The sequence below is a fragment of the Peromyscus maniculatus genome, chromosome 9 (genome assembly GCF_049852395.1).
Source record: "Peromyscus maniculatus bairdii isolate BWxNUB_F1_BW_parent chromosome 9, HU_Pman_BW_mat_3.1, whole genome shotgun sequence".
Taxonomy (NCBI): Eukaryota; Metazoa; Chordata; class Mammalia; order Rodentia; family Cricetidae; genus Peromyscus; species Peromyscus maniculatus.
In genome coordinates this window covers 71,082,864-71,107,101 of record NC_134860.1, presented here as the reverse complement: position 1 = coordinate 71,107,101, position 24,238 = coordinate 71,082,864, and the positions used below count along the sequence as shown (strand labels likewise).

The following is a 24,238-nucleotide window of genomic DNA, read 5'->3' as shown; positions in this document are numbered from 1 at the left end:
CAGGGAGATCCTTTCAGAATAGCCATCCCTGATGTGTGGGCGGCAGCAAGGGCGGAAGTACACAGGAGGAGCCCAGTGTCTGCGTCCAGAGCACGGGGCAGGCAGCTCAGAGCCCTGCTGAGCAATGTGCACTCCCATGGCTTCCTCCGCTGCGTCTCAGCTTCCGCTGCGTCTCAGCTTCCGGCTCTCGCCCCCTCTTAGTGGCCCACGGTCGGCTCCAGAGTGGACCAGTGGGAAGATGCGATCTCATTCTGGATCAGAGAAAGCAAGGCAATGCCAGCCAGTCTTAGCTGATGAGATGCTAAGGTAATGCGGACGCCCCACGAGGGAAGGGCCCGTGAGTCACTCTGCTGTCCTTGCTCCTCTCTCTGACCTTCCGCACTGTGTTCGGGCTGCGTACCAAGTGTCTCTACCGCCTGCATGGGCGGGCCGAGGCATCCTCATAGTTGCCCGGCTGTGAGAAAATATCCCTTCTGCTTTCTTTGACCTCTGTGGATACTTGACAAGGCCAGCAAATGGTAAGAGCCACAGGCATCTATGGACCAGTTCCTGCCTCCACTATCCCCCTGTTCCCCATTTAAAGAGTCAAAGGTCCTATTTTCAAACTTTTAGCTTAAAAAAAGTGTTTTTTCCAGATCTATATCAGTTATGTAAAATTAACCATGTTTACAGTATGTAAATAAAAATGACAATTTATAAGGAATCTCAATGGAAAAAAAAAATCAAAGAAGCCCAATGTCAGCTAATCTATTAATCCACATATTTATTTAAATCAGATATAAAAAGTACTCTGTGGAATAAAAATAGGAAGAGCACATTAATTTCCACAGTGACAGCACCGCTGGCTTGAAGGGGAAGTACTGTACTGTGTCTGTGCCACACGCCAAGGCCAGACGACAGGGGAAAGGCAGTGCCGTGACTGACTGAGGAAGCCAGAGGCTTTCAAGATCACTAGGATCACTTGGAAATGACTCAAAACCGAGTCCTCATTTTCTAGCACTTGACTCCTCTGCACAGCACAAGTCTGCGGCGACGTCAAAACAATGAAACCACCCTGCCCTTCTGACCGGCAGGTCTTATAAGGAGGCGAGAGGCTAGCGTCATACATACCCCACTGGAAACACCAAATTTCCCCAGCCAGCCACAGAAGACAGATCGCAAACACTCACCACCACCTTCCCCTTGAGGATGAGAACAAAAGCAGGGAGAGAGCACTCAGCTGACGTGCACAGAGCTCTCCTGACAGTTCACTGCAGCCTGCACAGACAGCACTGGGGGACAGTGACATCAGGCAAGTGACACAGGAACGCCATGTCCCCAACAGCCCACAAGGCAACTTCAACAAGGAATGAACAATCTGGCTAAAGAGCAGTCTAAGCTAAGAGTGACTTCCCATAATTCCACACGAAAGACCATGGAGGTGATCTGGAAATGTCCCCCTTACCTGTCCTTTTCCACAACAACAGGGGTAGGGTAGGACTGGTTACTTTTATTGCCAGTGCCCAACTGGCCATAAGAATTTGCACCCCAAGCATACACTTGACCTTCATCTGTTAATACTAACGTGTGTGCGTAGCCACAGGCAACCTGGAAGGACAAAAGACAAATCTTGTCAGGTCTGCAAGTAAAGGGAAATGTTGCACTTTTACCAAGGAGGTCAAGACTAAAATGGAAGCCGAGGAAGGGCAGACTGCCCCTAAGGGCGGACAGCGAAAGAACCAGTATTGTCTGGTAGTAGTGCAGGCCCAGCCGTGTGGCCGGTGCTGCAGAGATCACCCCCAGTTCTTCCGCTGGCTCAGCCCACCGCAGTGAGCTCTCCAGCAGCACTGGCTTCTCCCGGAGAACCCGGGGCCGTGAGGCCAGGGTAAGGCACGGACACCTAGTTCTTTCTTCTAGTTATGGAAGGAAAACGTGCTTACTGTGGAAAATGGAGGACAGTGTAAACATCAAAAGCTCTCTGGGGTCGAGAGGGTGTTTCTCTGTGCAGCCCTGGCTGTCCTGGAACTCACTCTGTAGCCCAGGCTGGCCTCAAACTCAGAGATCCCCCTGCCCCTGTCTCCTGAGTGCTGGGATTAAAGGCGTGTGCCACCACTGCCAGCTTGAAAAGTTCTCAAGACCAGAAATTGAGAAGTTTTTTTCCCCCAACTTTTCAGATATAAAAATATGCACTTATGGGGCTGGAGAGATGGTTCAGTGGTTAAGAGCACTGGCTGCTCTTCAAAGGACTCAGGTTCAACTCCCAGCACCCACATGGCAACTCACACCTGTCTATAACTCCAGTTCCAGGGGATCTGACACCCTCACACGGACATACATTGCAGGCAACACACCAATGATCATAAAATAAAATTTTAAAAAAAAGAAAAGAAACAGAAAGAAATATGGATGTACAAATTTTTAAGTGGTAGCATATGTACCTATCTTTTATCTTTTTTACCTAAAGTTACTTTGACATTGCTTTCTCCCCACTATTAAAAATCCTTTGTAAAGCCAGATAGTGGCAGTGGTGGTGCACTTTTAATCCCAGCTCTTAAGGGGCAGATGGTGGCAGATCTCTGTGAGTGCGAGCCCAGCCTGGTCTACAAAGTGAGTTCCAGGACAGCTACAACTGTTACACAGAGAAAACTCTGTCTTAAAAATAAACAAAACGAAACAAAAAAGAACTTTGTAAGCTGGCTATGGTGGCGCATACATGTCATCTCTGCAGTCAGGAAGCTGGCTGCAGCAAGAGGTTCACAGGTATGGCCTGAGCTAACAGTGAGACTGCGTCTCAAGAACAGCATCACCACCAGTCTCATATTGACGGGCATAATCTAGCAACTGTTCTCCTACCATTAGATTAGTACATTATACAATGCCTATCCCTTTGATTAAACTTACTTTTCTTACATTCTTCTTAACCATTTTTGTTTATTCTCTCCCCAAGAATTCCTTTGTTAAGATTATAACTATTAATGCATATTAATGGATTTCATATGACTGAACTAATTTTATGAGACTTTCTGTTTGGTTACATAGGAGAATTCTCTAAAGGTGGAATTACATGTAAAAAGGCATGAAAATTTTTAAAACTGTTGGCATATATGCTCTCAAAGATTCTTCAGGAAAGGGTGTGCAACTTACATTCTCGGTTCAGTTCACAAAACTGATATAGAAACAGCATCTCTATAAACAGGGATACCTTAGTCAAGGCAAAGGGGCTTTAACCTTTACTTCAACAGAAGCACCAAACCAGCTGAACTTTCCATGTGTATAAGAAAACCAGGACCCAGAGCACTGCACACAGACCACCAGGAGACGTACCCGCTGGACACGGATGCCTTGCAGGGCTGCCACTCTACAGGGGGTTGGCTGGTTGCCACTGCTACCCAGACCCAGCTGTCCATTCCCATTGTAACCCCAGACATAGACCTGGGGAAAGATAAGAACCATAGCAGTCAGCAGTTCAGTTCTGTTGTTGAGAAGCATGCCATGCTTATATGACACTAAGGAGGCAAAGTAAACTTTTGAAACCAAGTACGAAGTAACCTTCCTACCTCTCCAGTGTCCACAACGGCCATGGAACACATTTGTCCACATGCTATGTTCATAACTACTTTATTCTGCAAACATCCAGTGACTCTTCGAGGAATGGGCTGATTAGCGGTTGATCCAGAGCCTACCTGCCCAGAGTTATTATAACCCCAGGCAAATACCTATGTGAAAAAGAAGACTGATAAACAAAACACACCTTGGATAAAGTGTCTCAGCTGGACACTGATATGTGCTCAGGGCATCTCACCATCCTGTCAAAGAGCTTCCCCGCTGGTCTCACAATATAGGCAGAGAAAGTATTATTTTATGACGCTTGTGCTATCGCTACAAGAGTAACAATGATCATATAATACAAAATACCTGCCCACCTCAGCCATATTTTTCAACATTTTGGGATTTTTTTATTTTGCAAATAAGACCTTTGTTATAGCAATATAAAAGTAATAATGAGTCCTTTTAAGATTTGTAGTGACTGAAGTCCTTACTACACACAGGGAAATGTCATAATACAACCATCATGATAATAACTTGCTACCAAGAATAAGGCTGAGTCTGAGGAGCAATTATTTTAAACATCCCCGCTTAGCTCACCATAACTACTTTGGTTAGTTTTTTGACAATCTGGCACAAGCTAGATGTGATGGCTATTCTTGGTTGTAAACTTGACTACATATGGAATTAATTAAAACCCAAATTGTCGAACATTTTTGACAAGTTTTTTGTTTTTGTTTTTTTCTTAATTAAATCACTATAAGTATGAAGACCCACTTCTAATCTGGATCTTTGAGGTAAGAAGATACACCTTTTATTCAGATCTTTTGAGGTGGGAAGATCCACCTTTAATCTGGGCCACACCTTCTTGCTGGAAGCCTATATAAAGGTCTCGGAAGAAGGAAGCAGCAAGCTTTGCCTGTTTGCTCTCGCCTCACTAATGAGTATATTCCTCCACTGGCATTAGAGCCTACTTCTTTAGGATTCCAGTATATACTGAAGACCAGCTGAGACTTAAATCCTTGTGGACTGAAAAAGTACTGTATTCTTGGACCTTCTGTTGGTAGGCAGCCATTGCTGGACTAGCTGGACCACAGCCTGTAAACCATTCTAGTAATCATTCATATATATATATATGTGTGTGTGTGTGTGTGTGTGTGTGTGTGTGTGTGTGTGTGTGTGTGTGTGTGTATGTATGTGTATATATATAAAATCTGTCTATATCTATAGTAGATGGACAGATAGAGCCCATCTACATATCTATATATATATATATAAATCCCACATCTATCTTATTATTCATGTATATACATATATATACATAATGATTAGATATAGATAGATGGATGGATGGGTAGATAGATCCCTTTTTAAGTTTTGTTCTTCTAGAGCACTCTTGGGAAGAGTTATCTGGGAAGAGAAACTCAATTGAGAAAATGCCCCCATCAGACTGTCTACAGGCAAGTCTATAGGGTATTTTCTTGATTAATGATTGGTGTGGCATGGCCCAGGCCACTGAAGACAGTGCCACCTCTGAGCTGGTGGTCCCGAGAGGTATAAGAAAGCAGGCTGAGAAAGCCAGGAGCAAGCCAGTAAGTAGAGTTCCTCCATGACCTCTGCTTCAGTTTCTCCTTCCAGATTCCTGTCTTGAGTTCCTACTCTGATTTCCCTCAATGGTGGACTGTAGCCTGTAAGGCAAATAAACCCTTTCTTTCAAGTTGCTTTTAATCATGATGTTTTATCACAGCAATACAAAGCAAACTCAATTTTACTGATTTTATTGCCTAGTCATATTTTGGGGGCAGTTAAAGGAATCTATAGAACATATTGTAAAAAAAGAAAAAAAAATCAGTGAGTTTATGCTAATTATCCTCACCTCTCCATCAGATGTTAGGACCAAAGAATGGTAAGACCCGCAGGCAACCTCAATGACATGTTTATTTGACAAATTAGTAGAGATATGGCAGGGCACTAAGCCATGATTCGTTGTCCCATTACCCAGCTGGCTATAAGCATTGTGACCCCAGGTAAAGACTTCTCCATCTGAAAATAAGGAAAGATGAACAGCCTTCACAACACATCCTTCTCTATAGAAGACTACAACACATCCCTCAGCCTCCACAGATGGAAGCTAAGAGTCAGCTTCAAAGGTGGCTCGACTTCCTCCTTCCAAATTCACTTTGTGACAGAATCTATTTGGAAACCCAAACTGCCTTCTACATGAAAGCAGCACAATGGAATTTAACGCTATGAAGTTCAAAAATAGCTAGATGATTTCTAATTAAATAAAACAGAGAAAATAGTACATCAAAAGTCAAGAGTGTAAGGCGCTACTTAACTCTTCTAGATCTTCATTTCCTTTAGAGAAAGATGACCAAATATATTTTAAAATTTATTGTATTACTTGTGCAATTATAAAAATTCATAGAACATATGTGCAATTTACAGATAAAAAATCATATATACACAAACCATAGCACGATTCCCCAAAAGCCCTGCATACATGTACCCTACCTACATATAAGAATTTAGCTTTCTGATTCTGAACTTTGAAGAACTAAGTCACATGTATGCTCCCTGTCATCTGTGTTTTCTGCATTACATAGGTTATATTATGAGTGGACTTCATTTGATCATCTGGTTTGACAATCATTTGATAATTCAATTGCTCACTGCGTCTTTCCCAAATCTTCTATGTTGTCTGTAGATCTTTTTTCCTGTCGATATTTTGCTTTCTGTAATTCTTTTCTGGGATTCCAACAGCTCATGTTTAATAATCACCGTCTGCCACTCCTACTGGGTCTCACGCATTAGACCCTACAGGAGGTTGGTGGTTTGGACTGAGCTCTCGGTGCCGCACCCAACCAAAGTGGGTGCTCACTTTCCACATCAGCAAGCAAGGCTGCGTTGTTATCTGACCCGAGAAACCAAGGTGGGAGGGTGCCAAGCGCCAAGTTCCAAACAGGACAGCTTCAGCCTATAAATCCCCAGCTTCCCTCTGCTGACATCACTTCCCTGTACACAGCCAACCTCCTGCTCAGCTGATGGTAACAGGCACGTTACAGGGGTGAAGCACTGTCCAATCCTAGAACTGCAAGGGAAGGCCAACCACAGTCTGCAAGCTGCACTTTTGCTCTGTCTCCTGCCACATCCAGGTGCCTTGGCGCCCACATGCTTGTGTGTGAAACCACGTGCTGCTGCTCACTGACTCGGACAAGCGGTTTCTGGCGATCCTCCCAGGCTTCCAATGGAGGTGACTTGCTCTCAAAAGGACGTGCATTCACTTCCACGGCACCCTTTGATAAAGTCCATACCTCTAATTCAAGGCCTGAAACTCAGACCATCCAGTCTAACGTGACACAAGTATACAGCTGCAAATTCTAGGGAATGGTTTGTTTCATTCTCTTTTTCCTTCTCTGGGGTGCTCCAAGCAAGAAGTTCTCCTGTTCAATCCTTAGGAAGTGGCAAATCCTGTGCTGAGAGTGTGGCTTTTGTGGTCCCAGCCTATTGGAGGTCTCCTATTATACTTCAGTTACATGGGACCTTGACCTCTTGACCTGTAACCTCTCACCTCAAGAGTACAAACTATAGCTCAGCATCAGCTGGGCAGATGGGTACCTCAAAAGCAGGCCAGCTTTAGTCTCCTCCAGCCTCACGTGACTATTCCTGTTTCCTCACCTTACCTGACGTTGCCTTCCCTTAACTGCTAAAGTCATCACACCAACCCCAGACTTCAGCTGTCCGTTTGTTTGTTTTTAAATGAAGAAATGGTCTGAATCATCTTGCCTATTACTGGAAACTCCCACCCATATTGTCAGAACTTATACCTCAAAGGCATAATTTAATTCTAATTCTGTATAATATCTGAGTTCATGATGCAGCCAAGAGAATGTTTTCTCTATATTACTAAAGCAAACTTCTATCAGCCACTTACTCAATGTAAGAATTACAGAATGCTTAGAGGAATGGCAGAATCACTATTTGGTCTCTCAATATACAGGTCAGGAATCTAAGAAGTGTAGGCTTCCTAAGATCCAAAGCAAGCAGAGTTCTCACACTTACCCAGTGGGGAATGGAAAGGCTGTGTGTACTGTCTTTCATCCGTTGGGACGCCGTGTGTTAAACTACCATTCTCTGCTGCTCAAGTACAGCCATACTCCATGTTCCCAATGTATGGCCAAGCTCACAGAGCAGAGCCAGCAACTCTTGCTCAATCAGAAGGTTTGCTCTCAATTTTCAGGGCATCCTGGTCTTATTTCTTAACAAATAAGCAATACCCTAAACCTATCCATTGAGTTCCTATTACCTGTTGTTGCAAGAACAATGTGTGGGCCACTCCCATAGCCAAGGCTGGCTATCTTTTTGCCAGTTAAAGAGTCCAGTCTCCGAGGCTCAATGGTGCTCTGAACATCACCTACGCCCAGACAGCCACTGCAGTTTGTGCCGAGCACAAAAATCTGTGGACAAAACACTCAGTTCAAGGAGGCAAATTTCTGGCAAGTCTGTAAGTTAACTCAAGCAACCTTCCTAAAGGAAACTGCCTTGTTACAGAATACATAAAAGTTGGCTTTTCAGCCATGAGAGATTCTAGGTTTACTATTGAACCTTGCACAGTTTTTTAAAAAAAGGTACCAAGGGTCTATTTGATTGGTTAGTTGAACTATTTGGGGAAAGGTGGTCTACTGAGAATGGGACTGATATTCTTGTTTTATTGTTGAAACACGCCTTTAATCCCAGCATATGGGAGGCAGAGGCAAGTGGATCTCTCTGAGTTTGAAGCCAGCCTGGTCTACAAAGCAAGTTCCAGGACAGCCAGGACCACATAGAGAAACCCTGTCTTGAAACAAAAAAAAAATTGCTTTTCCATACTTCTGTTTGAAGGTTTCATTCCTTTATCCCCCTCCCCCACACACATACACAAGGTACTTACAAACCCATTACTAAAAACACGGGTGGTTGAATTTTTTCTTCAAAGTTACCTCATCGTTGACAGTAGTGTATAAAACTTCATTGCCAGCACTGCCGAAGACACAAGCCTGACGGATCGACTGCAGTTCTTCCTCAGAACAAAGGGAAAAAATTGGCCACTTTCCCACATCTAACATCTTCAATGATGACAGGGTAGCCTGTACTGGCTGAAAGGAACAAGACTTATGTACTGAGACAAGCAATTAAAACACCAGAAAGCATCCCTTGACTCTGGTTTCTGCAGAGTGAACTGCTTCAGGAGGAACGACCCACATCTGCCACAGGCTGTCTGTTGCTGAGAGCCACTCAGAGCTGTAGCCCACGGGGGCCAGGGGCCTGGGCAAAATGAGATCTCAAAGACGCCCAACGCATCCAAGCCTGGACCTTGGCCAGCTGAATGGTAGCAACACACTAAATAGGGGCTCTGGTTTGCATGCGGCTGCAGGAACAGGCTGGTTCAGCAAGGACAGGCTGGAGGAAGGAGGGTGGGCCACTGCATCTGCTGTCCCTATGTACGGTTCCTCTAGCAAACAGATGTCGGGTTCTCTGGGGGAAGAATGGGAGGCTAGCTAACAGTGTAACACATATGCATTCTGGCTAACAGTGTAGTTCTTAGGTCTTATAGCAAGGTTGCCCCTCAGGGAGACCTGGCCTTCCCTTCATTCAAGGGGTTTTGGGTCTGTAAACTGGCTCCTCCGAAAACTGACTGATGGGCCATGGAGCCCCATTACTACAATCAAATGTAGTAATTCTTTCCTTTGTTCTAGAGTCTTGTGCATGTATAGATCAGACAAAAATAAACTCATCTATTTCACCCCAGGAAACACCATTATTGATTTGCCAGTCCCAAAAGTCCAATGTGAGAGTCATGCCATCATAAAAATCTCTTTCCCTGTGCTGCCCATTATGGGTCAGGCCATTGCGGGCATCGCTTTGCCTATGATGCCCACTATGGGGGTAAGCATGTTCATCTTGCCTTTGGTGATGTTTTGCTGCCTCCTGACTCCTGCTGCTCTGGGGCCCATTAAGTGCATCATATTTAATGCATCCAGCTGAGCAGCAGCATCTGGCCAAGGAAAAGGGCGACAACAAAGCTCTTCAAATGTGCTGACATCCCTCCCACACTTTGGTATCTTACAGTACTGGTGAAGGGCATGTCTTCTGGGCCTGCACATTGTGGAGGATTAGGTTTTAAGAGGGAATCCACTCCAGCATTCCAGTTTCCCTACACTGTAAAATTCCTTTATCAACAATAAAACAAGAATATCAGTCCCATTCTCAGTAGACCACCTTTCCCCAAATAGTTCAACTAACCAATCAAATAGATCCTTGGTACCTTTTTTTAAAAAACTGTTCAAGGTTCAATAGTAAACCTAGAATCTCTGTTCAATGGGCTCATAATGACAAACTCAGCTTGATTCATTCTATACTCCTCCTACCATTATCCCACACCCTTAAAGTCCATTGCCACACATACTCTCCAAGCTTGAATAAGTTAGCAAGCTCATTAGGTTCTCCTGGTGCAGTGCACTTCCTCATGGACCACATGTTCAGCTTCCCAAACACCCACTGGGTGGCAACAACCAGTAGTTACTGTCTACAAGGTGTGGACTCAGTAGTCCCAACCAGACACTGGAAGCACAAGAAGTTCCTGGAGAACCAGTGGTCCCCAGTCCATGATGGAAGCTTGGAAACCCTGGTTCTTTTCAGGGAAGGACTCAGCAGCAGCAGTGGCAGGACAAATCAACTTGGTGGCAGAGGGAAAGCCAAGGAGCACAAGCGAAATAGCTCTTTAACTAGTCTGCTACCTGTAGATGCCACACACTACCAGGGTGGGCCTTCCCACATCAATCAAGGCCATCAGGATGCTTCTTCAGGTGAGGCTTCCTACTCAAGTGATTCTAACATGTGACAAGTTGACATTCAAACCAACCACAGCATGGAGGACCATCTAGGTAGCTTACGTGCTCATTAGCACCGACAGCCACAGCTAGCTGGCAGAAACAACTACGTGTGTTAACACTTTTAGAGACTCCAAAGTCGCACGTCAAGGTGTCAGCTAGCTTGACTTGCAAGAGCTGTCAGGGAAAGGTCTAGTCCAGGCTACCCTTCTTGGCTTGCAGAGGGCTCTCTTCCCTCTGCCTGTCTGCACTGCCTGCCTTGTATGTGGATCTGTGTCCAATATTTCCCTTCTAATAAACACACAAGTCAGCCTGGATTAGGGCCAGCTTTAATGACTCATCTTAACTAAGCTAATCTGAGGTCTTGGTTGTGGTGATAATCTAATTGTACTGAATTATTATTTTGATTGTATGTTAATAAATAAAGTTGTCTGGGAGTCAGAGCTATTAGAGCCATAGCAAGAGTGTGGCGGTGGTGGCACACGCCTTTAATCCCATAGATATCTGTGTGTTCAGGGTCAGAGCTATTAGAGCCATAGCAAGAGTGTGGCGGTGGCGGCACACGCCTTTAATCCCATAAGATCTCTGTGTGTTCAGGGATACAGCCAGCATTGGAGACATATGCCTTTAAGACCTAGGGGGCTGTACATTCAGACAGTGACGAGTCAGTCATGTGTTTGGGTTTACAACCAATGAGAAGGCAGAACAACATACTTTAAAAATACGAACCGACAGGAAGTAGGTCTCTTTTCGCGAAGCTGGGACAGCAGGAGGAAGGGTGAGATTTTAGCTCTGAGCTCTGACTTCTCGGCTTTCTCTTTTACATTGTTTCTGTGTTTCTTATTTAATAAGACGGTTGGTTACATCTACACTTGGTTTTGGACTTAGGCACATAATCTTGGAGGGCCATGAAAACCTCAACAGTGCATGATAATTTCATGATCGTGTGCACTCTCCAAAGTGGTCTTCAAAGACAGTTGTTATTTATCTGTACAATGGAGGTACTTACTTACTCACTTAATGAAGGAGACCCTCAAACAGCGGGTGTTCCCTCCTCCTAGACCCTGGGTTAGGCACAAACCACACCCCAACACCTGTTTTCACAGAGAGATCTTTTATTAAGTGGGGAGGCAAAGTTAAAGTGGCTGCTTTCTGACTCAGGCAGAAAAACAGCAGCAAATGACCTTACAGGTGTCATTTTAAAGAAGACAAAATGGGAAGGTCTGTGTTAGGACGGGCTAGAATGCTGTGGGATGTTTCAGTTTGGTATGTTAATTAGGTGAACCAAAGGGGGCTTTTGATTGCTGGACTTCAATACTTTGATTAGCTGGACCTCGGTAGTCAGCCTCAGGAGGAGAGGAGATTGCCAAATAAGGGAACAGACCTTGGTGGCCAGCTTTAGGGATGGAATCTAATGGTTTAGCAAGGCAGCGGGAATGGGGGAGAAGGGCAAGGCCTGCCAGAGCCATGTTTGCCTCACTTGAGATGGCCAGAGTCCCTTCATTTAACTTTTGAGTTTTAAAAATATGCACATATTTTGTAAATTTAATAGCCCTTATGCCATCAAATGGTATTTTTAAGTATTTTCCAGAAAAATACCAAACTCATATTTAATTTAAAAGAGTAAAGATTTTCTGGGCTCTTTCTCACTAGCTGTTAAACAAACCTTATTAAGAAGATCTGAGAGGCCAGCCACTTGCTTGCTTCCGATCTGAGAAAGCATTTATCCCCTTCACCTTGGACGCCAGCTGAGGCTGTCTGGGCTGACCTGCAAGCACCCATCCTCATTACTGTGGTACTCTGGGGCTTTTACAGACTGTCTAGCACAGTCCTGAGCAAAGAACCAGGGGCAGCCTCCTTCATCACCACACCATTGCTGTTGTGAATGACGGCAAGTATACAGTAAATTCTGATTAAAACTGTCTAAGGGTGGTGGTACAGGCCTTTGATTCCAGCACTTGGGAGGCAGAGGCAGGTAGATCCCTGAACGAGGCTAGCCTGGTCTACAGAGCGAGTTCCAAGACAGCCAAGGCTATACACAGAAACCCTTTCTTGAAAAACCAACTAACCAACCAAATAAACAAACAAAAAAAAAACTGTCTAAAGGGTGGCTCAAAGTCCCTATGTCCAGCTCTCTTATCCATGTCTCCCCATGCAAATCTCAAGTCCCTATGCCAAGAATGATAGGTCCTACTTTCACACCTGGGACAGCAGCGACAGCTGTTTCTCCTGTGATTCTGATGCAGTAGTTACTATTTCTTCAGTTACTTTTAAATACCAGAGCATTTTGCAACAGTATCAGTGGGTATCCAAGAAAAACTCAATTTGGAATCCGGCATTGTTTTTAAATCTCACATCTACAAGAAGCTGCAATTGTATGGATGTATAGAATAGGCCCCTACTTTCATTGTGGCTATTTCAGGAAACTGAAGACTTTATATGGTAGTGTTATATTAATTTGGAAATCGGAGTTTTTAGGTAAAAGAGAATTCTCTCTAGAGACACTTTGTTGACCGTCAAAGCTGGACACAGAACTGTGATATGAGATTTTAGTCTAAGCGTCTGTTTTAAATTACCTACCTTCTCAGACCATGAAGGAATCTTGCATTGCCAAGATACAATGACTGCTTACTTCCTACCTCAGCTGTTTCTCCTTTCAAGCATGTTTTTGGATTTGATCCTGTCCTTTGCTACAGTATCAAGTGGCTTCCCGAATACTGAAAACTGAATGGTAAATTCCAACCATTCCTAAACACTTCTGTACAAGTCATAAGCTTGAACTTTCTCCTTGGTCCACTTGTACAGTTGTACACAGTACCCAGCCCATGATTCTGACCACTGGGATTCCAAAATGTGAATGAGGTTTATGCAATCTGCAGTCCTATATTTATTATGAGATGCTGCTAAGCAGGAGAATATCAGCTATGGTAGAATTACTAAATTTAAGACAAAAATAAGACACTGCCATGCCCTCCTTAGAGGTCACAATCTAATGGGAAGTACACCAGACAGGGGAATATATTGCTTTTTAAATCTGTCTGACAACTAGATGCCTGGCAACGGTCATCACAAGTGTATTATTTAAGTCTGAGAGAAAACTATTACATAGGGAACTGATAGCTTAATTTATAAATGCAAATACATTTTGGAGAAAATATTTAATAGTAGCTTCATGGAATTATAGCATTTTGTTCCAGGACACTCAAGAGACAATGTACAAAGATGTACTGTACAGCACATGTAGGAGCCTTGATCATCTGTCAACCATTCTGTGTGCTAGAAATGTCTTCGCTGGAGTCTCCACCTACTCTATGCCCACTGCCAGGTGAGGGATCAACTGAAGAGCTTGTGTGCTGGCTAGTTTTTATACCAACTTGACACAATAGGTAAGGTCATCTGTGAAGAGGAAATGTCTCCATAGGATTGGCTTGTGAGCAAGTCTTATGATTGATGTGGGAGGGCCCAGCCTATTGTAGGTGGTGCCACTGCTGGACAGGTGGTCCTGGGGTATAAGAAAACAAACTGGGCAAGCCAGGAGCAAGCCAGTAAGCAGCACCTCTCCATGGCCTCTGCATCAGCTCCTGCCTTCAAGTTCTTGTACTGAGTTCCTGCCCTTGCTTTCCCAGTGATGGTCTGTGATGTGGAAGTGCAAGCCAAAATAAACCCTTTTCTCCCTAAATTGCTTAGGGTCATAATGTTGACTCTTCAAGGGAACAGAGAGCCTTGCAATCGTCACCATTAAGATGGTGTCTGTTGAATTCAGTTCCAGGGTGACCCAGGTAGCCGCCTGACTGAACAACCACTTCCTGAGCTGTTCCCGTACTACTCCAGTCACATCCTATCCACCACCCTACCTGTAGCTGGCATCTCTTTGCAATGCAAGGAATGAGATGTTAATACTCTGTCAAGGAAAACATAATACAGGAAATGCACCTGCCATGAATTAGAGACTAAGACACATCCTGTTAGTCTCATTGTGTGGTCTGGAACAAACAGACGCTGTATCCACTGAGAAATCCACTGAGTGACCACACTGCACATGACCACAGCAAACTGGCAAGCTGTTACAATTCCGTTAAAATACAGCCTATATAGGAAAATCAAAGTGACATGTTGGGCATGTTTAGTAAAACAATGTCTAAAAAAATTCAACACTTTACCTGTTGATGATTTCCTAGCTGCAACATTTTATACATAATAAGGTAAATTCACTGCTGACTATGTGAATTCATTTATTTAATTTTATGAAGTCTGTTCCCAGGAGGAATTAGGAATTTTTCTATTAACACCTTTTATGTGTGTGTATGGGGGGGGCACCTATGGCCATGGAGGCCAGAAGAGGGCCTCAGATCCTTGGAAGCTGGAGTTACGTAACAAGGGTTTGGGAACTAAAATTTTGGTCCTCGGCAAGACCAACAAGCATTAGTGATTGTTGAGCCATCTCTCCAGGGAGTCCTCTACGATCACTTTCTAAGTCTCTAGGCTCTATCATTAGTTTTTAAGCTACTTTTACAAATTCCTGTAAGGGTTCACACAGAAACATTCATGTCAGCATGTGGTAAAATTTCAAGTTTGGCTGTTCTGTGTATAATTATTATAATTTATTGAATTTTACCTTTTTTATTTCCTAAAGTAGAAAAAAAGACAAAAGAAAGTAATAGTTAATATTAAACTGTTTTATGGAGATGAGCAAATACTTTGAAAATTTAACACGATGCAAGATAGAAATCAACAGGCAGGTTGAAAGATATGAAACAATATCCACTGGATACAGGATGGGTGAATAATATTCACTGGATACTGGTTGAGATACAATATCTACTGGATACTGGATGGGTAATAATATTCACTGGATACTGGATGGGGAACAATATCTACTGGATACAGGATGGGGAACAATATCCACTGGATACAGGATGGGAAACAATATCCACTGGATCCTGGATGGGAATAATTACTGGATACAGGATGGGGAACAGTATCCACTGGATACTGCATGGGAAACAGCATTCATTGGATACTGTATAGACTTAAGCTGGATGACTGTAATGTTCAGATGTGATGGAAAATAAAAGAGCACGATGAGTTGGAAGCATATCTTCTATGACTTTTTTTTTAGTGTTTTTCAATACATGGGAAAAGAGTAAACATTATTTAAACAAAGCCTTTTACAGGTCATCATCTGTGAACAGAAGCCTATATTCCTTACCAAGTTAAAATGCCACCATCCCAGGGAGCCCTTCCTCAATGCCCAGGTAGCATCTGTTCCTTGCTGGCCTTGACCACATCCTATATCCCCCAATCAATTATTTATTGGTATGTCAGGCACCACACTGCAGCCTCTCCAAGGAAGACTTAGATGATCTCACTGCTCTTCTAACCAGGTGAACAACAGATATGGTTCATGCAACAAAATACACTATAAGGCATGCTTTTTTCTAACCTGGCCACTTTCTCCACAGAAACCAGGCAGTTCTTCTTCCATATGGACTCAGTCCTGTGCAGTCCCTAGGGAAAAAGTATTTGGTAAAATCAGGAGCCCGTGCCAGATGAAGGGACACAGAAAACTGCTTGAGTAAGCAGGGGCCTGTATTCCCAGCATTTGGGAGGCTACGGAATTAGAAAGCCTGGGCAAGCAAGACCTTGTATCAAACGAACAAAATGACTTTACTTCTAATTAACAGGGAAAGTAAGTCCCCAAATGGTGAGTGGGTGACAGAGGAACTAAGCCTTTAGCATGGGAGCCAACAGCTATAAGCCCTACAAGTAGTTTTCAATGTTCAGGAACTCTTAAGTGAACCATCCTCCTGAAGTCTGGATGGCCATCGCAGAACAGAGGTCCTTCTATCTAAAAGGAAATTAGCAGAAACTTCCATCTCACAGATGACTTTGCTATTGATAGGGAATAAACAAATTCTAGACCTTGGCCAACTTTTTTGAGACTGGAAAGTTCCAAATCACCACGGTGAAGACCACACTTATGAATTCTCAGCTCCTGAAGGATGTATGATCTGCTAAGCTGGAAAAAAACAAAGGAGAAATGAATGAAATGGATGAATAAAATGAATGAACAAATAGATGAATGAATGAATGAATGAATGAATGAATGAATGAATGAACAAATGAATGCAGCTTTGTTGTCCTGGACTTTAACAACAAAAAGTCTGAAACAACAAAAGCCATCAAGTATGGAACAAGATCACTGAATATTTTTTCCTTAGCAACTTCCTGCCGTCGCATCCAAGGGACAGCAGGAGCTGGGGACAGCAGGGGCAGCAGCCCTATGGAAGGCACTCGGGATCTTCACTATGGTTCACCCATTACACACTAGCTAGCCCAGAGCTAAAGACAATATAAACAAAGTAGTGTGTCCCTCCAGAAGACAACTTAATAAAACTGTATTTAGTAACATTTATTGTTGTCTAATTTATTAGGTTTGCTCCAATTCCTTAAATGCAATGCGTATTGCGAGCTTTTTTATTACACTTTCACCTAGTTATGCTGCAATAGAACTAGAACTGGACAAAGATAGACTAAAAATGTCACATGCCTTTAATCCTAGCACTTGGGAAACAGAGCCCAGCCTGGTCTACAGAGTGACTTCCAGGACAGCTAGGGCTGCACAGAGAAACCCTTCCTCAGAACACACACACACACACACACACACACACACACACACACACACACACACACACACACACACACACACACACACACCAAGCTGAGCAATGGAGTTGCACGCCTTCCATCCCAGCACTCAGAAGGCAGAGGCAGGTGGTTCTGTGAGTTCAAGGCCAGCATGGTCCACAGAGCGAGTTCCAGGGCAGCCAAGGCTGTTTACACTGTGAAACTCTGTGTTAAAAAACAAAACAAAACAAAAAATCAAACTGGGCCAAATGTCACCACAGCCCTTATCAATGTTTTATATGTTCTTGATGAAATTTTCCTCAATTTTTTCCCCAATTATAAGTAGGTTTTATAGAGAATAATGCATTCAGAAAATCTGAATTTAAAATGAGGACAATGAATAGTAAATCATTATTTCTAATGTTTCAATTTTAAAAAGACATGCTTATATTTAAAAGCTCACTCAGGAACTGGAGATGAAATTCAGGGCTAAACTATTTGCCTACCCAAAACCAAAACTAAAAGCCATCACTTCAAGTTTCTATCTTGTAAATTTACATGATTTGATCTGGAAAAACATGTTGCCATATTTAATCACCATCACACATTACAGCACTTCGGCATATCTACTGAAATCGTAATCTTCTTTGAACCCCAGCATGACTGCTGCTGCTGTGGCTCCTGACTAGCCACACAGGCTGGGCCCTTTGTAGTTCCACAGCACTTCTCTTTGCAACCTCAAGAAGCACACAGTCTGCCTCACGTCAATTATCCTTGTGTGACTTCTTCTCTCTATTAATTGGCAAGCTCTTTCAGAGAGGAGACCACAATCCGCTTGTTACTATAACCATGTATTACTCAGAGTAGAACATAATGTAAATGTTCCGAGTACTGGAAAATAGAACCAGATATTGGGAGCTGGCATGCCCATTTGAGGTACCCTCCCACACCCCCTTGCTGGGGATCAAATCTGGGATCTTGCTGATGCAGAGCGAGCATCCTACCACTGAGCTACAATCTCTAGCCTAAGGATTTAAGGGGGCCCTTACCTTCCTTCAGCATTACCCTAACTGGAAAACACTTTTTGCACATTTAACCCTAAATTTACTAGAAGAAGAAGAAGGGACAGTTGGCCTTGGGGGCACAGCTCAGTGACAGTGCACTGGGTTAGCACGCAGGGGGTCCAGTTCAATGTCAGCATCACAGAAACAGAAAGATGAGACCAGAGAGAGAATGATGAGGAAGGGAAGAATAGGGGGAAAGAATTCAAAGGTGGGGAGGAGGGGATGGGGAGAAGAAAAAAGAGCAAACCCAGAGATAACCGCCCTCACCACCCCTCAGGTCTCCCACGGCTAGCAGGAAGGGGGAACACTCATATGTGCTAAGGTCCGTGATTAGGAATCCTGAGTATTTTTTTTTTTTGTAATTTAATCTATCTATAATTTTTTTAAGTAAATTTATTTTACAACATCATTTAGTTCAACATAATAGCCACAGATTCCCCTGTTCTCCCACTCACACCCCCCTCCCCCTCCCCCCATTCCACCCGAATCCTGAGTATTTTAAGCAGAAAAAAAAAAGACTCCTTTCAGTATCTTTCTTTGATCACTGTAAGTGTAATCAATTCCTTAAAAATGATGATAAAAATAGTCCACTCTGTTTATTGAACTGGTCAGGTTAAAACATAACTGTATGCATAGCATATGGAAATTACACATTCAAAGAGGAAATAGTCATAAGAGCCAACTAGAATTAACTGTAATATTAACATAATTTCATGTTATTCAGTGTTAGTCAAAATTCAAAAATAACATCAGGACTAATTACTAATGTGAAATAATATAAACACATCTCCTAGTTTTGTTTAAAAAAAAAACAACAACAACAACTTGTTTTCCACCATGTCAAAGTGGCACATGTAACAGAGAAAATTGATTTCTCCCACTTGGGGTACAGTGTGTGGCGGTTACAGCTGTTTCAACCTGTCACCCACATGATTTTTATGCTATTATTATCAGCATTGTAAACCACATTCATGGTGTGAAATACTGACATTTACAGTGTAGGTTAGCACCTTATTTAATTTTTGCAATATCCAGACAAATAATCATAGAAATGAGGCATAACCACAGCCTCCATTTTAGGATGCTTCAGCAACCTGGCTATAGTAACCATCAGTCAGATCGGGCTTGGAATGAAAATCAGGCGTGCTTCCAAAGCTGCTGTTCTTGGACCCTCTAAGCAGGCACGTCCAATCAGCCGCAAACATGAGGCAGAGGGCAGCCATGAATGTGCCTAACCCAAATTCAAAATTATCAAAAACATTTTGAGATTTGTTTTGCAGTTTCTTTGTAATGTTGTTCTCGAGTGTGAACCGTGTAAATGATGACATCATTTCACAAGCCCACAGTTGATTTGCCTGCTCCTATGAAAGGATCCTAAAGTTTTCCTATGCCCATCTCAATACTTTTACTCTATACACAATGGCTAGGAGCACTCCTTCCACAAACATCTGTACCTCGTTGCTGGAGAGTTCTGGAGCCCCGAATTTGGTCCTTCTAGATCCTTGTAAAGCTGTCTTCTAGAAAAGTTCACAGGACTGAAAATATAAACACACAAATAAATTATACTAGAGATATTTCAAAAAGAGAATATACTATTTTCTGTGGTGATATATTGTGTACACTAATAAACTTATCTAGGGATCAGAGGACAGAGCCAGCCACTAGATTAGACATAGAGGCCAGACAGTGGTGGCACACACCCTTAATCCTATCACTTGGGAGGCAGAGATCCATCTGGATCTCTGTGAGTTCAAGGCCACACTGGAAACAGAGCCGGGCAGTGGTGGCACAAACCTTTAACCCCAGTACTGGGAAAGCACACACGCCTTCAATCCCAGGAAGTGACGGCAGGGTGGAGAAAGGTATATAAGGTGTGAGGAAAAGGAACTAAAGCAGTTCAGCTGAGACCCTTTCTGGTGAGGACTCAGAGGATTTCAGTCAGAGAATTCATGAAACAGAATCGGCTGAGGAGTTGGTGAGGTAATCGGTGGTGGCTGTGGCTTGCTCTGCTTCTCTGATCTTTCAGTTTTTATCCCAATATCTGGTACCGGATTTTTTTTTTTTTTTTTTTTTTTATTAAAAGATCATCTAAGATTCAAACAACAATTTTCCAAAGTTAACAATCCATTATTTATTAAAGGAAAATGTTTCTTAAATTGCATCAGCTCTTTTTTTTAAAAAATCAGCAGTAGAGGTACTCAAATATAAAATATTAAAAACTTAAGATGCAACTTTCAAATATGTTTTATAAGTTTCAAAACAGGATTTTAACAGTGTGAGCAATGAAGCATATGTAAAAATATATTTTAAAGAAAGTTGGTTTGGGAGTTTGGTTTTGGAGACTGGGCCTTACTATGTAGCCCTGACTGACCTGGAATTCACTATGTAGATGGAACTCTAGATCCACCTGCCTTTGCCTCCTGCATACAAGTACCACCATGCCCAGGCACCCAATAAAGTCTGACTGTACTCTTCAACAAAAGAGAAGGCACAAGAAATATAAGAAGGCAAACTTCCCACTTCTCTAGTACAGGAAGATTTCCTTCTGTTTCTTCATTGGTTATTGAGACAGGGTTCTTCTGTATAGCTCAGGTTGCCTTCAAATTTGGAATCCTTCTGAATTAACCTCCCCAATGCGATGTTCATGGGCATATGCTTCTCACTCAGCCAGAGACCACAGAGTAGTAGAGCTGTGAAAAGTGTAAGATACTGCACAGCATGGGAGAAGACAGACTGTTCCAGCACACAGAACTGACCGCTGCCAAGGACTAAAGGGACAGAGTACGGGCTAATCACACAAGTCAGCAATCGCACTGAAAGCTGCTCAACTTCATCACAGAACCATCACGGGAACACAAACACAGTGAGTTCAGCCTTACCCACTAGACCCACAGAAATTCATCCGGAACAGTGCCCAGTGATAGTGGAGACAAAGGCATACTTGTATAAGGCCAAAGGGAACACAGATTAATTCAATCACTCTGAAGAACAACTCCAGTGTTTGGATCACCACAACATCTTTTTTTGTTGGTGTTTTTTTTTCTTTTGACACATATAGAGTCTATTATGGTATGGATTTCAAACAATTCCCCCAAAACTCATGTGTTCAAAGTTTGGTCCCTAGTGCAGCAGTATCTGGGGGTGGACTTTGGGAGGTGATTGGATTGTTAAGACTTTAACCTTATCAAGAGATTAATTGCTGGTCTCTTAGCTTCGTGGGCCACAGGAAGGTGATGGAAACCTTTAAGGGGTAGGTCCTAAAAGCAGTGGTGGCACATTCTTTTAATCCCAGCACTCTGGAGGCAGAGGCAGGCAGATCTCTGTGAGTTTGAGGCCAGTCTTGTTTACAGAGCAAGTTCTAGGACAGCCAAGTCTACACAAAGAAACTGTCTTGAAAAACCATTAAAAAAAAAAAAAAAAAGAGGTAGGGAGTACTTGGAGGAAGCAGGCTACTGAGGGCATGCCCTGGAAGGATGTGTATGTATGTATATTTAATTTTGTATATAGTTCTTTTATATGCATGTTTGTCTGTGAACCACATGCGTGCCTGGTACCCACAGTGGCCAGGAGAGGGTGCTGGATCCTGGAGTTAAAAAATGGTTGTGAGTAGCCATGTGGATGCTGGGAATTGAACCCAGGTCCCTTGAAAGAGTCAGTACTCTTAACTACTGGGCCACCTCTCCAGCCCTAATCATATATCTGATTCTTGGCCCTTTCCTCTTTCCATTTCCAGGCTGCCAAGAAGTAAGCAGTTCAGCTCCACCATGTATTCCCACTATGATGTGCTTCCTGGCCACGGGCCAAAAGCAACAGGTCTAAAACTGTGAGCTAAAGTAAATCTTTCCTCAATGTAAAGGTTTCACTCTGTCATTTTGTCATAGCGGCACAAAAATGACTACTATATCACTGAAACAAATTTCATAAAACAATTCTTATTCCTCCTACATGAGATAGTGGATCTTTTTGTTTATACTGCTGTTATTCTGCCCTCTGCCACCCTATGTCATTCCACCATATTTCAATGTAAAAAAAAAATGTTAAAATTACTTCACCCTGTTTAAAAAATATAAAATAAAACAAAGCTGACCTAGATGTACCCTGCAGTAGGAAAACCAGAGAACACTACTAAGGAAGAGTACACAGGTCAGCAGAATAACCAACAGGGATAGACATACCATCTATACCATCTATCAACTAACATAAATTCTCTAGGGGATGGGGAGATGGCCCAGCAGTTCAGAGTGGGTCCTGTTCTCCCAGAGCTTGGTTCCCAGTGTCCATGTTGGGCAGTTCACAAATGCTTGTATTCCAGCTACAAGAGATCCAATGCCTTCTTCCAGTCTCTGTGTGCACCCACCCACCCCCACACACAAATAAACATCTAAAAATAATTTTCTAGATTTAGTGATGTTGAACAAGCCCTACATCACAAAATAATACAAATGGTATAACAGACCACTTGATAAGGCTTAAGAGCACTGAGAAAACGTCCTTCATTTTGTCATACTGCAGATGACAACATGATGCATAGCGAGGCTTTACTGAGGATTCTCACAGAAAAGTTTTGATGAAAGTAACGCCAAAGGTAAGACTCCACGTAATTATAACAATGTATTTGTAGACCACTACTTTTCCAATCACAAGGTAGTGCATTGAGAGTCACTGTGCTAGTACACACATAGAATCCCTGTCCTTAGGAAGCTCAGCAGTTCAAGGCCATTCTCAGCTACATTGCTGGTTCAAGCCCAACCTGTAAGGGGGATAAGGTTAACCAATATTAAAATCGGAGTACCACCATTTTGCCTTTGCCTTTGCTAGGGACACAGGAATTTCATAAAATATTGATAATGATGACTCATACACCAAGATTTCTTTTGCCATTTTAAAAGTAAATTAATACTATAGAATGATACATGCCCGGCAAGGAGAATCTGACCTAGAAAAAAATTGTTTAACATTTGTCATGCTAGGATAGCACAAGTGGTTTCTCTAACTGCTCTAAACTGCTCTAAACTGGCTTCCGGGTGTCCCTGTTTTCCGCACAGGAAAGCAGTGCTTCTGGAGGGCAGGTAGAGGGCAGTTCTTTAATGACAGTGTCATAGCATAAGTTGGCCCCTGTGATAGGGATGGCAGTGGGTACCCTAACTGTCCTACTGCATGTCACTTTATTGGTTCTGCCTCCCCATCTGCTGTAGGCAATATGCTTCTCCATAGTAAGCTCTGCAAAAATAGTTTCCTCTACATTTCCTTTGGTTTCAAGTAACAAAAATAACATTCTGGGATCTCACGATTTGATCTAGAAACAAGAATGAGAAAGAAGACTGTCTACCAGTGGAAGCTCTTGTCCCTATCTCTGCCTTCCAAGACTCACAGCTGGACACTCAGGAGCCAGCAGCTGGACACTCAGGAGCCAGCGTTCCAAAGTTTGACTAGTAATTCTTCAAAGCCAAATAAGTATAAAGTAGGATCATCTGTCACATGGTATTTTTTTATTCCAGCTGTTTTCTTAAACTTATATCATTTAATGACTTATTTCTAAATTATCCTTGTTTGAGACAGACAACTGGTTTGAATATATTGTATTTTGAGAGTTTTCTCCGCGTTGTTAGTAAGAATGTAGGCAAAGACCGGTAGATAAAAAGATAAGTCTTTATAATATGACAAACATACCCCTTCCTAATCCTCACAGACAACAGGATAATTAACATCCTTGTACAAAGCAAAGAATAAACTGTATATACAGACTGTTGGTGAAATAATCAGCATTAATGAGTGTGTCCGCAACTCAACGTGGGACATTACTTGGAAATAAGTGACATGCAAGGGAGTTAAGCTGATTATAGAACACAGGTTCATTTGCCTGATTACTATCTGTATTTCCAGTGAGTAGAAAACAAACATGGAAAAGACAAAACACAAGACAGGAAGATCCAACTGTCAAGTGCTGTGGAGAGCCTGAAGAGCTAATAGGTTGGTTAACCAGAGGCTTCTAAATGCTGATAGTTATCTATTAGAAGTGGTCTCAGAAGAAAATAAGGGGGGGGGGGTCCTCAGAGAATCTAAGAGTTGTTTTTAAGTTCAATTCCATCAGATCAGCTTTAAAGCCATGCTTGAGGAACATAATGTATAAGAAGCTTCCTTCCTTGTGATATA

The 24,238-nt window shown here is 42.7% G+C and overlaps 2 protein-coding genes across 16 annotated transcripts in view; one reads left to right on the top strand and one right to left on the bottom strand.

Moving 5' to 3' along the window:
- The window catches only part of Rcbtb2 (RCC1 and BTB domain containing protein 2), a 49,922-nt gene that overhangs the window by 14,559 nt on the left and 11,125 nt on the right, over positions 1-24,238 (bottom strand). For 7 of the 15 annotated variants that reach the window (XM_076545362.1, XM_015985744.3, XM_076545361.1 and 4 more), the window contains exons 2-11: positions 19,540-19,620; positions 16,317-16,413; positions 15,838-15,902; positions 14,328-14,481; positions 8,505-8,660; positions 7,832-7,982; positions 5,402-5,568; positions 3,537-3,695; positions 3,304-3,411; positions 1,445-1,587 (exon numbers count right to left, since the gene is read on the bottom strand). In XM_076545362.1, coding sequence (XP_076401477.1) covers positions 1,445-1,587; positions 3,304-3,411; positions 3,537-3,695; positions 5,402-5,568; positions 7,832-7,982; positions 8,505-8,660; positions 14,328-14,435 — 992 coding nt within the window. In that variant the 5' untranslated portion in view covers positions 14,436-14,481; positions 15,838-15,902; positions 16,317-16,413; positions 19,540-19,620. Of the gene's footprint in view, positions 1-1,444; positions 1,588-3,303; positions 3,412-3,536; positions 3,696-5,401; positions 5,569-7,831; positions 7,983-8,504; positions 8,661-14,327; positions 14,482-15,837; positions 15,903-16,316; positions 16,414-19,539; positions 19,621-24,238 lie in introns of those variants that run through there. The other 8 variants (XM_042285142.2, XM_042285141.2, XM_015985751.3 and 5 more) reach the window with 5 other exon arrangements.
- LOC143267426 (uncharacterized) lies at positions 125-22,336 on the top strand. Its single transcript, XM_076545366.1, has 3 exons — positions 125-306; positions 13,579-13,719; positions 21,819-22,336. Exons 1-3 carry the CDS (start codon positions 125-127, stop codon positions 21,910-21,912), a joined length of 417 nt encoding a protein of 138 aa, XP_076401481.1. The 3' UTR covers positions 21,913-22,336.

Bases quoted from the DNA above. Each gene is read 5' to 3' on its own strand.
- LOC143267426 (XM_076545366.1), top strand. From the start codon at position 125: ATGTGCACTCCCATGGCTTCCTCCGCTGCGTCTCAGCTTCCGCTGCGT. The intron at 307-13,578 runs GTAATGCGGACG...ATGGAATTATAG, and splicing joins TTAGCTGATGAGATGCTAAG to CATTTTGTTCCAGGACACTC. The intron at 13,720-21,818 runs GTGAGGGATCAA...TTCCATTTCCAG, and splicing joins TACTCTATGCCCACTGCCAG to GCTGCCAAGAAGTAAGCAGT.